This window comes from Tinamus guttatus, unplaced genomic scaffold (assembly GCF_059628265.1).
Source record: "Tinamus guttatus ecotype Peru unplaced genomic scaffold, ASM5962826v1 Tinamus_guttatus_pri_ptg000044l, whole genome shotgun sequence".
Classification (NCBI taxonomy): domain Eukaryota; kingdom Metazoa; phylum Chordata; class Aves; order Tinamiformes; family Tinamidae; genus Tinamus; species Tinamus guttatus.
The window spans coordinates 913163-926416 of NW_028288578.1; the positions used below are offsets into that span (position 1 = coordinate 913163).

A 13254-nucleotide genomic window follows, 5' to 3' on the forward strand; every position below is an offset into this window, starting at 1 on the left:
AATGCCAGCAAGATCATAACCTCACTCTTTCCAAACACTTGCAAAGCAAAGTATTCCCTGGAAGCCTGGAGATGCCACTGCTGTCCCACAAAAAGCTCCTCAGTGACCCGCAGGGCTGCAAAGGCTGCAAAGGCTTTTTCCTGCCCGGTGACACAGCTGGGCCCCGAATGCGTGTCCACAGAACTGAGCCAAAGAATTTTTGGGCATGGGCTGCACCACCTCTCACCCTGATAGGGCTATGTGAGGCATCCTAGACATTCAGCAGCTCCTAAGAAACAGACTTGGCTCCTTCGCTTTCCAACTTAATGGACTCATGTCACAGGTAGAAAGCTCACGTTGTTCCGTTACGTTATTCAGGAATTGTAAGGAGGATATGTAAGCAAAACTGGAATTTGGTCTGGCATTTTCATAAATTGCAGGAACCCGCTTTTTATAGCATTAAAACCATATGAATTTAAGCAAATCCTGCTGGTCCTTCATCCCAGTGAGCAACCAGACTGAGACCACAGCTGCCCTGTGGAGTCTGGCTGGGTTTCCACACCATGCAGATCAAGATCCGAGATGCTGGGAACCTCAGGGAATCCTATTGCTCTCCTACTTCACTCTGCAGTGGATCTGCCTCCAACGATAAACCCACTACCACAGTGCAAGTGTGGCTGAACTCACTGTTAGAAACCAGCTGCCCACATCAGCAGTAATGTCATCGTCCTCTCCATCATACGTTTTTTCACTTAATTTCACAGGGCTGGAAACTCACTGCTCAGAAGAAGAGCAGAACCAGAAACAAACCGCAATCCCTTGAGTGCCTTATCTACAAGATCACAGGAGTTGAGTCATCCCCACAAATGCTTGCTAGTGAAAACACAACATTTGCTAAAGGAGAATCTCATTTTGTATCAAGTACTGGGATTTAAGGGGAGCAGGTGCTTTACTATGCACTTCTGCAGGTCAGAAATCCAACTCACCCAGGGCATAAGCCCACTCAGCACTTCTTCAAGTGCCTGGAACCACAGCCAGCCCTGGGAGCTTAACACACGCCACGCTCTCTTCATCCACCCCAAACAGCAGGGTAAAACCGCTACTGTGTATTGAATCTTCTTTGCCTCTTAAACGAGACAACTTATTTTTCAGCTGAGCGAAAGTGAAGAATTTTGTAGAGCTGTGTTAAAGTGCAGTTCAGATTTAGAAGAATTCCATTTATTTAAGGGTAATGACTGCATTTTCCATTCATATCTGCTTGACAGGAGACAGAAATACAGCTTTGTTTTTTTTTTTTTTTTTTTTTTTGCCTGTGATAGAGAATATGCCATGAAGAGTCATAGTTAAAGTCTCCAAGAAGCCAATCCTCTGAAAATCTGGCTAGTGAAAGCCCTGGACATGGAAAATATAAATGTCTAGGCTCATACTTATAAATTGGAAGGGCCATCACGACATCTGCTAACAAGCTTTCCTCCAGAGCCCATTGCTGTACATGGTTGTTCAGAGGCAACAATAAACACGTGCATGGATCACATGCACAGTGTGCCCTTTCCTTCTGCCGGGGAAGGAGCACACACTCCAGTAACACAAATGCTCTGTTCTCACAACACAGAAATACGAGTCTGCAAACCTCACAGCAAAGCCTCTTGCACACCAGACCACAGTGGGATACACTGCTGGAACAGACTAAAAATAGCCTGAGAAAAAGCCTTGCATTAACACACAAGGCAGTCAAACTCATTTAGTGTTAACTCCTTCAGTGAAAAAAACCTCCTTCTTTTCTGCCTCTCTCAACAGGAGACAGTTTGTGCTATAGGTCCAATCCTGAACCTTAATTTTTATTATTCCATGGTTGTGGACGGGACTCTTAGGACTTAAATAGGGCCTAATGCATTCAATCGTGGTAGCTTAATGTCAACATTAAAACAAGCTGTAGGTAAAATAAACTTACTTCCCCATTTCTACCCTCAGGCAACTTTCCTCCAGATTGGTGCCAACTCTAAGTGCATTTCTGACCCTTGAGGAATAAAAAATCGAATCCAATGCATAAGCATAAAGGTTTTGCTAATGACTTCATTATTCTAGGCGTCTAGACCACAGTTCAGAGGGGCAGGGGTTAAACCTACATTGCATAAAGAGTAGCCCTGAATTTGCCATACTGGCGGTACTGGCACCTTAATATGGCCATGGCAAATGCAGGCCCCAAGCACTCCCAGCATCGGCTGCACTCACAGAGACTGTCCAAGAGGCAACCAAGTTGTCAAGAGGAAGACTGTCATGAGAAAGAGCGTGGTTTTCTTTATGGCAACCATGAACTTTGCAATGAATAACACAGCCGAAGCTGCCCGTCTTGCCCAGTCAGCCCCATGCTTGGCTGTATGTGCAGCCATGTGAAAAAGGTAAAAATCCTTAGAAAAAGATAAATGCTTATCAAATAAAAAGAAGTAAAATGGACAGGAGTTGCATCCTAATTAAAAAAGATAAAATAATGATGCCTAATTATGCACACTGACGCAGTTTGCAGTAATGTCAGGTTACAAGGACATGCCAGTCACTAGCAAGACACCCTAGAGAGCTTCTGATGAAGGTTGCAGACTTCAAAAGGCCACATTTTTGATGTGGACTGATCACAGAGCAAAACAAAGCTTGAAGGATCAGAGCTTCTTGAGAGGTGAGTTCAGAGAGGGGGAGGCAAAGATCAGTGCATGAAGATGGAGACGGTGGGGGGCTGGTGGCTGGCTTGAATAGGATCCCATTTTATTGCTTGCTCCAAGGCCCACACTAGCCCAATGCAGTTGCAAAACAAGGCAGGTAGAAAAAATACAGAAGAAGGGCAGAAAATTTAGACAGAAAATGAGGAATCACAGAACAGAAAAAGAAACAGGTTGCTCAAGATCCAGAGAAGTCCTGACACTGGGTAAAGAAATGAGACCATGCCAGTTGAGAAAAGATGGAATAAAAAGGGATACGCATCACTAAGGAATTGCTAGTGAGAACATTATCATAACTCAGCAGCTGTTCGTTCTTGAAACTGAATCCTAAGCAAACATTTTATTTGTACTACATCAGGCAGATCTTAAGTGGCTTCACAAAGCTTGCCAGTGATTGGGCTATGTTCAGCCCAAGTCAGAAACACACCAAAACTGGGCATATATAAATATGTAACATGGATTACCTTTACTCAACATGTGCCTGTTGAAACAGAGAAAGCAAGAAAGGAAGAGCTATCTCTTAACAGGTTCCATAAAAGATTTTGCATTTTATTTTCAGTCCTAATCAGCTTTGAGCAGAACAGAGCAGAAAGTGTTCTTGGATATTCAGTGCTGAAAAATACCTCATTGCTCAAAAATCTTAGCTTTTGCGTGCTCCAGTTTTGTTATTTGCACTCATTCAAAAATATGGAATTAATATTCATGATGGATTTAAATTTCATTAAAATACCTAAGGCATTACCAATAAAGAATTTAGTTTCATGAAAGAAAACTGAAATCTATGTACAAATCACCTATTTCAAAGAGACTTCAGTGTTCTTCATGTCTCGTGATTTTATTTTCATCTGTTTATAACTCTCACTAAAACAGAGAGTATGTACTGCTTCATAATACAGTTTGTAGTGATGATGAGACACTAAAATGATATTGAAGATAAATATGCAATGCTTTTGCTTATATTTTTCAAAGTTCATCAATCTGGGTTTGTTTCATCACTTATTAACTGCACATTATAGAGAACAAGGAAAATTCAATGGCAAGAACCCAACAGAATGAAGAAAAATAAATCTTTTCGTGTGTCTAGCAGGTGAAATTGTTGCTGCACATCTTTTCAGCCCCATCTGGAGAGTAACAAATTAACTCTTTGGCTTTACAAGGTGAAGGAAGTTATCACTCACAGCTAGCTGACAGGGGGAGTCTATTAGCATGGACACGCTAGAGTTTTGGACACAAATGACAAGATTCCCACTCCTTACTGTGATGCACAAGAGAATTCTGCACTGAGCGCATGTTCCACGGATTTAATTAATACATTCTGTGCACTTTGACCAACCTGTTAATCCAAGAAGTCTCAATAATAATCATCTAGGGACAGATGATATGTCATCACTATATCATATGCTAGAGTCAGGAGATTTACCTCTCTTTTATATTGTGCTGAGTTATACTGTGCTGTCACTTTAGTTCCACAGGAAGGTTTGTGTACTTAGAGCTGTGCAAAGAGGAGGAGGAGAAGAGGTGCCAACACCAGTGCTTGTTTAAAGGAAGCATCAAGACATCTGGTCATCTTAAAGGGGATATAAAATGGAAGCAGTAAAAATCTAAGAAGGGAAAAACACAACAGTCCCCAAGCTTTCCTCTCTGCTCAGGAGGAGCTGATACCTCTTTCACAAAAGCAAGGCTGAAATATTGACAGAAGCATAAACTGTGAGGACAGAAGAAGGACCAACTGACATCCTGTTTCAGTGCCCAAGGCGTTTTCTTACAACCAACTGCATATCCAACTGAGCACATGGAAAACTGAGCAAGCTAAGAGCAGATCTTAGGCCAGTTCAACAGCTTCCTCAGAGTAACTAGGAGAGGATTTTTGTCTGTGAGATTTTTTGAGACCACTCCACATGGCAGAAAGTTCTTTCACCTGGGCTGACCACCTTTTTTTTTTTTTTTCCCCTGATGAATAGATGCTTCTATTCTATGCTTTGGAGATTTGAGGCAATCACTGACAGGGACTATGACCGTGAAAGCTTCTGAGAAGACAATCCTGCCAGGAGAACTGTGAAAGGGATGGTAGGCAGAAGTGCTGGGAAAAAGCCAACAGGGCACACAACACAGTTAAGCCCCGAACAGCAGTAAGACACAGGGACAGTCTGTCTTTCTGTCCTCTTGGAAGGCAGAGAATGCATGTAGCACAGTGACATGAACTCCAGAGGATTTGCCCATCATGAAGGGAATATCCAGGCCATGCAGAGTGAGAAGCTCTGCTCATCAGCCCTATACCAAGGGAGAGATTGAGAGGCAAGGAGTGACTTCAACATACCTACACTCTTGGAACGGTCTCTTTGGGGCACAGAGAGGCCATAATAAGTTAGAAAGATCATTTAGATCCTTCAGTTAGAAAGCTACTTTCTGATCCTTGACCTTTAGACAAAGTTAGCCTGAAATCTGCCAGCCACAACGGGGGCTACTTTCTCTGCTGAGTGGAGTAATGAGAATTATTTCCCCTACCCTGTATGTCGCGGTAGGTAGGCTGTTTTTGAGCAGTATCCATAGTCGAGAGGAGGTAGAGTAGAGTAGAGGCAAGGCCCCAGTGATGGAAATTTCAAACTCAAAGCTACCATATGGAGGGAGATCATCTGACCACAATTTACCTGTTAGACTTCAAAAGTGTCTAGGTCTCCTCTAAAGAAAAGCAGACTTTTCTTTAATGAAGTTAAGTACTGTATTTCAGCACCATGTGTTGTGAAAAGGAAGCAATTTGGATTCATTTACTGAAATTTACCTTTCAGATGCAGTTAAGTGAAATTAAAAGTTTGTCTGAGCTGACAGCATTCTGTTTTCCATCACGGCATTGTCTTGAAAGAAAGGATAACAGGCTAAGTGCTTAAATTCCATCCAAACTGATAAGGTTCACTCTATACCAGCACACTCCGTGTAGTTTATTACACATTGTCTCCCTTCATCCATCATTGGCATAACTTTTTTTTCTAAAGTAACCATTGCTTCTAAAAGAAATTGATATTTGTGGTATTACTGCACCCATCTGAGGTTGAACAGTCAGCATCAGGCTATCAGAGAAATGCCACTTCCAATTACAAGAGGAATTCATTTCATTTTCCACTAGCGTGGGGTTTGCAGGGCCAAACTTAAATCTGAGACAAGAATCTCTTTTTCTCTATTCTGATCACAGCTCTTTTCCTTGAACCTCTTTTCTCTCCAAGTGAAGCCTGTGTGCCCTTAGTGCTTTCCCAAGTGTCCTATCTGCCCAGATCTCTTCCTCAGTGATGGGAATTAACCCAGGTTTGCCCCTTATGCCCTCTCCAATTCTTTCTTCTCTCTGCTTCATTTCTTTCTTTTATGAGTGACAGAGATGAGCGATCCCTCCAATCCTCACACTTCCTGAAACACCTTCCCAGTTACTAACTCTCCTCCCTCTCTTGTCCCAAGGAGCTTTTCTCCTTCTGCCATAGAGTCTATTAGAGCTCCAATGCTCCCACTACAGTCAGGACAGGTTCCCTGTTGCTTTGGATTATTTTTGCTTGTACCCTCAAACTGCTTGCCCAACAGAATTAAGGTGTGATACTGGTTTGGCCTTCACTCACTGCTCAGAAATGTCATGCACATGTTTCTGTTCTTGCAATTTACTGAGCAGCTCATCATAAAACTCCAGTGAATGATGTGTAATTAATTACATACATTACAAGGAGAAGCTTAGCTAACACACTGTCAACAGGAACAGCAGCACGGTCTGTATTCCAGGCTGCAGCCTCCTAGCTCAAGGATTTTTCCTGCTCTCCCTCCTGCCCCAGTTGGCTTTGGCTGCAGGAGCTACCTAGTGTTTCAGTTTTGACTAAGTCCAAATTCCTCTCAGAGAAAGACTCTGGACATTTCTGCAAAAGCAAACAGTTAAAAAAATAAGTCTCACTACTTGAAATTCCTGTTTCATTTTTGACAAAGAATTTCAATCACAAGTTAATCCTGGCAGGATGTTTTTATGTTGTTTAGATTTTGGGAGGAGGAGGCAGAAGGGAGAGGAAACCACACATTTCATCAGCATTTTTTATTTTTTTAATTCACTGAATTCACTGAATTGCTCAGTGTAGCTGTTTACCCAGAAGATCAGCAAATCTTAGCTCTGTCAGAGACAGGGAGAAGACAGAGCAGAAGCCTTATTATCCTCCACAGTGGTACTAACCTTCAAACACACAAATCTAAACACAGTCCACCCAGGGGTGCCAACTCAAATGCCTCAGCTCTTAAGACAGAACAAAAAGGAAAGGACTATCTCCAAGGTACAACCAAAAGTAAATAATAATAATGATGTGTGACATTAAATGATGACTCATTTTTCATGAGACCATTTCAGACTGTAGTCATAACCTCGGAGCAGACCAGAAAGACTCTGAGAGCTGAAGTCTTAGTGGAACCATTAATTACGGACTTCCTGGCTTTTATATGTTAGAGTCAGACCTTTGATGTTCCTTTAAGATTGCTCTCCTGTGTTCATTTCCTTTGTTTCTGTGTTGGTAGCTTAAAAAACACCCTAAGATTTCTATGGGACTGTATGAGATAGGCTGGTAATCCATAGTCCATAAAAGCCCTGCAATTCATGGCTCAAAAAGTCCTCTAATCCACAGTCAATAAAGCTTTGGAAAAGAGCTGTATGAATCACAGTGATTTCACAGTTCAATGAGGTTCATACAAGAACCAATAATCTTGTTTAAATTCACCTGGATTTGTCTTCTACTTGTATATTTCTCCTTGACTTTCCAGGTTGAAAAGTGTCTGAAAAAGTTGAATTTGGAAGACCTCCCATGGAAACAATGTTTTTACACAGTTTACACCAAAAAAAGCAAACAAACAAATCCCCTCCCCAAAATCAACAATGACCCAAATCTGTTAATGTTCCATTTTCTCTCAAACATAGACTAGTCAAGTTCCAGGCAAAAACAGGTGACGTGGGAAACAACTATGAGAACCGTTGGAAATACTACGCCACAGCCCCAAATGAGACAACATCCACACAGCTCAGTTCATCCATCTTGTCTTTCCACATTGACCATGAAGTCTCCAGCTGGACCACATACAAATGCACAGTGCATTTGCAGGATAAGCTTCTCGTGCATCGTTTAGCATCCAAGAACATGTGTTCAGTCCCACTGCTGTGAACCAGTACAGTAATGTGGGACAGGCACATGCGAGTTCACGTGCTTCTCTCCTGCACAGGTAAATCTGTTACCCTTTTGTCCAGATAATTCTTCCTCCCACACTTCCCAAGACTGTTGCTACAGGCTGGTGACATGCACAGATCTCTGCTCTAGCCTTGCCAGTCAGAAATGAACTGCTTGGAGAGCACACGCAGTTTGCTGGCTTGCGCGAGGTCCAGCTTGCAATTAATGCTGATGAAGCCCAACTGCCAAAAGCACAATATGCAGCAGCTGGTTTATGAAAATTGAGACCCCATCCAATTTATGGGGAAACCAGAGCTGGTCGTGAGTCTCTGATTTTAGCTGAATGGTTTGTAATTTTTGTTTTGTTTTGCTTCCAGGAAAACACCAGAAGTTACTCCAGATTTGTAGAAGCCCTAAAACCATCTGAAAACACTAAGGCAGATTTCCCTTCTTCCAGCCTTTCCTCATTTCTAGGGCTCTGATCTCCCACTAATATCTCCCTGGGATCTTTCATCAAGGCAGGCAACACACAGAGCCTGTTTCATCACTGGCTTGGTGGGAGCGGAAACCAATGTTTCCCCATCCCCATCTCCATTCTTATTAATGGGAGTAAAGGAGTAAAAGGTTTTAATTCAGATGAGATCCCAATGGAGTATAGATCAAAAATATTTTAATTCTAATCGGAGGAACCATGATTTAAAGATTTTTCCTAGGAACATTTCATTAAAAAAAAAAAAACAAAAGCCCCAGAGAGCTACGCAAGTACCATTTCCCTAAGCTCCCAGCTGTGCAGTTCCACAACCATATCACATCAGACCCCGCATCTTCTCTGGATAGACAGGATTGGGGCAGGAGGAATGTGGTTAAAGTCCAGGCTCCCATCAGATCTAAGTGCTTAAGAGACTTACTTGCATTAGAAATACTTTGAGCTGGGCCAGACACCGCTGTGAAATGCTGGACATCCAGCCACAACCTGGAATCCCCAGGTGGGAGGACAGGAAAGTTCCTGATCTCTGAGGCAGGGAGCTGTACAGGCCTTTAAACTCATGTGTTTAGATCTTCCAGGGAAAGGATCCAACCACAGAACGAAATTTGGAAGAGAATTAATGAATCCAGAATCAGATCCTTCTTTCCAAATATGCCATTAATCTCAGAAAAAAAAAAGCCTCACTACATTAATATGCACTGCTGTAATCACCCTTACACCAAATGAAAAGGGAATACAATAAACTGCAATACCAATAAAGCAACAGCCTCTTTAATAAAAATACAATGAAAAAAAAATTCACAGAGTTCTTTCCCAATATCCCCAAAAATATTCAAGAAAATCCCAAGAGTTCTTTCCATAGTAAAGGGAGAAGCCTCTGAGAAACCTGGACTCATCTTACTTGCAAAGTATTTAAATGCCATGAAAACTGCAATAAGAACGAAGTCCAAAGAGAGATAATAATTACATGCAGTAAGCAGTGAGTTTCCAGCCGATCGTTTTAATTCATTCACTTGTTAGCAGACCTATAAACACCTTGGCTGTTTAGCCTCACTTGTTCATGGCTTTGCCCGGATAACTGCACTCAAAACTTACACAATTTTAGAGATTGGTAATAAAACATACAGACATCCTAGAGGCACATGTCAAGATCACTGGCAAACTTGAACGCCCAGATTCACCTTTTTCTAACACTGAATGAAGTTTTTAACTCGGACAAAAATCTGAATTGCCATGAAAAGGTGCCTATCCCTCAAACACAGGTCTGTATTAAATATTTCATTTTGAGGGGGAAACATTTGGTCTTTTGCAAATAGATGTCATATGCTACCTAGCTGACTGGAGAGAATAAAAAGGAACAAGCAGAATGGTGAATTAGAGGCATTTTTCCAAAGAGCTCTAATTAATACTTACTCGGTAATGTGAGTTAATTTAAGGATATAAGGGACAGACATTTTGCAGTATATGTAAAGGACTAAATGCTGGGAAATAGGAATTCAAAACTTAGTGATATCACAAGTTTTATCCATGAATTTAGCTTTCATCTGGCCATGCCTCAATTTCTCAATTGTAACATAGTAATCAGTATCTCCCTTTTCTGGAGTTCCTTTCTCCTATATGTGACATGCTCTAATCCACTATAACAAGATACAGATAGACATACAGACAAATAGAAAGACACATACGCACACACACACACAAATGCTACACTCAGAATGCCTCAGTTAGATTCTAAATGGTTGGAAAATTGACACTAAAGATCAGAAAATATATTTGGAGGAAAAAGGGCTGAATATTTTCTCTTAACATATTTCTGTTTTCACTCTGCTAACCCTTTGTTTCTGAATACTTCAAATATTCTCAGCATTCGGTTTCTTTCTCTTTTCTGTTTAGCCATATTTGTCTGTGAGCCTTCCTCCTAGTTCTTCCTTATGCTCCCAAACCATTACCTTGCTCCCTGTTTGCCACTCAGTCTTACACCAGCCCTTGTCCTGGTCTAATCAACAAGAGCTGGGAACTGTAAAAAGCAATTACAGGAAGAGGAGAAGAGAAGACATTGAAGTTGTGACTCACCTGTCTTCTATCCGAACCCAGAGGTCATTGAATTGCCTCTGGCGATGGTGTTTGTGCTGCTTTTTGTGCCATTTCTTTTGCCTTCCAAACTCTTCCAGCTGGCTGATGCTGTCTGGCAGCAGGAGGTGAGGAGACAGGCTGTCTTCTTCATCCATCTGCAAGGGCTTCAGGGAAGGAGATGTCAGTGGGACCTGCTCAGAAAACTGGACAGCAGGCAGGGCAGTTGCAGAAGACCCCTCTAAGGCTGGGCTTGTCTTTGTTGTCCTTGAACTGCAAAATATAACATTGAAAAACTCAATGTAGAAATGAGTGCTAAGAAAATGCAGAGATAGAGGACTGTGCTACTTGGTGGGTGCTCCAAGCTTCTAAGAAGAAGAAAAAGAAGAAAGCTGTTGGGGGCAATATCCAAACACATCAGAGAGATTTCCTAGCAAACTATCAAGTAGCCAATAAACTGAAAAACAGTGAAGAGGCAGATGATACACTATTGCACTTTCCTGGCATTTTAATTATTTCTTACAGGCTTTGGAGTCTGCTGCTCCTGGGAAAAATCCTCACGTCTTGCGCTGAAAGTTAAATGGCAAAACTGGGGTTATCTTTGAGGAAAGCAGATTATCGACTAACAAATACCTTAACCGAAGCTGAACATAAATTAACGGGGTAACAGATATCCTTCTTTCTTTTTTAACTTGGTCTGTCTTCTGTGGAAAACGAGTAACTTTCTTGACTGCAGGAATAATTATGCTTCTTCACCTGAGTTGGGAATAGTTACGGGGATGGTCTGAATGATGATAGAAGCATGGTCTAACAGGGGGAATGCTGGAATGATACGAGTGAGATCCAAACTCCAGTAGTTTTGTATAATAGAGAAGTGAGGCAAAAAAGGGGATAAATCACTTGTCCAAGGCCATCTTAAAACAACATGGCCAGCACTCTTCACTTCTTCTCTTGAAATACCACCATCACTTGCATTTGATTGGAACTGTGCAGAAAAAGGATATTTATTTTTTTTCATTTTCTAGAGTTTCACTATTTTTTGAAAAAGGCAATATAGACTCTTTCATTTGATATGTGGCCCTTTCACCTTACATTTCTATGTTAAGATACCCCAAATAAAAATCTATTAAAATTGTATTAGCACAAAGTGATTTTTTTTGCCCTTAAGTAAAAATTCCTCTTTGGTCTGACTTTGAATCTTATCTTAATTGTAGAAGAGGAACATTTTATGTCTCTGGATGGCCCAATGACTTGTAGGAAAAGCAAATGAAAGAAAATTAATAGTCAATGTAAAGCTGTGGTCTGCAAAACTATTTCTATTACATGGATGCTATGACTTTTATGACAGAAACAATTAAAGCCACGTGAAAAGTTTTGCCTCCTGAGTGAAACCAGTAAGACATTTTAATGAAAAAGTAATAAAAAATCCTAACCTTCATTGGTGACAATGTACAAAATGTGCTGCAAGTGAAACCACATGTTTCATTTATGGAACATTTTGTTCTCTTCCAAAAAAAGTCACATCTACTACTAATAGCAGGATTTTTTTTTTTTTTTCCTTTTTGAAGTCCATTACAATAGTAGTCAAGATGGTCATCTCTGTTTCCACTGCCTGGAGTTTTCACATAAGGGTTCTTCCAAAAGCTACTGAGTATTAACTGTCACTACCATGAGATCCACTGGCAAAAGAAGACTGTATTATTGTCCTAGCTGACACTGATGTAGCTCTTCAGTGATCAGTAAGAAAAAAAACAAAGACACTTAAAGCTACTTCTAAAATTCTCCAAGTTTACAAATTCAAGCACTTAGTGGTCTGGAAGACACCACAGTGTACCCTTGTTATCACGGTTTAGGCAGGTAGGAAGAAATTTGATTAAACTCACACAAATGTGAAGCAGCTCACTGTAATATCGGCAAAAATGCCCTGGCCTTGTCACCTCCTGTGTTTGTGCCAAAGCAATGGGAATGCAGGTTGGATGCCCTTGCCCAAAGTCTGCTCTGGTGCTGCTGCAGGTGCTTCTGCTCTTCACTGCACTGTGTGGTGTGAGCCTGGCTGCGCGACTGGACATCAGATTGGCACTACCCTGGCCACAAGGACAGCAGCATCGCGGTAGGAAAGAGACAGCACAGAGCTGATGGTGAGGTGCACGCCTAGTGTGATGCTCAGAACTGAAACCGAGCTGGTGCAAGATTTTTATTTTCACTGAAATTTCTTCTCTGTCTCAGATTTGGCCTTGTCTTCTGATCAGTCAGCAGCAGAGGTGCCCCCGACAACTCTGAATTCCTCTGGACACTGAAGGCAGAAGCAGCCCCTGTCTCAGTGCACATCTGCCTGCTGGAGGCTGGGGCTGCCATGCCCTAAATGCTCTCAGAGACATCTGAACACACAATTTCCACCTTTTAACACATATGTTTTGTTACATACATTTACCTTGCTCTGAACCCCTAGTAAACTGGAACCAGTAGAGAGGTGATTTTATGGGCTGAGATTTTAGAAACCACTTAAGAGGACTGGCAGTTCATTTCTTATTAAAATTAATGAGTTTGGGCATCAAAATCCCAGTGGTAGCTTTGAAAGCTTCTGGCTTAATTGTTTCCACTACCATCACATGAGCCACAGGTTGTAAACTTGATATTTCAGAACATTCTTTGGGAAGAGAATAAATAAACACTGAAGAAATGTTAAAATGTTGTAACCTAAAGAGAGCTATAAACTAACCACTTCTTGCACTTTAGAGTCTAGCACATAGGGAATTGCTCCATTGTGGCAGTTGCATGTTATACACACAAACACACACATATAATATGCAAAAAAAAAGATATATATATGGTACAAACA

At 41.4% G+C, this 13254-nt stretch overlaps 1 protein-coding gene across 1 annotated transcript in view; it reads right to left on the reverse strand.

The window, feature by feature from the left end:
- TRABD2B (TraB domain containing 2B) overlaps positions 1-13254 on the reverse strand; it is a 286123-nt gene that overhangs the window by 10523 nt on the left and 262346 nt on the right. The window contains exon 6 of the mRNA XM_088536697.1: positions 10419-10688. Within this exon, the coding sequence (XP_088392823.1) occupies positions 10419-10688 (270 nt within the window). The remainder of the gene's footprint in view (positions 1-10418; positions 10689-13254) is intronic.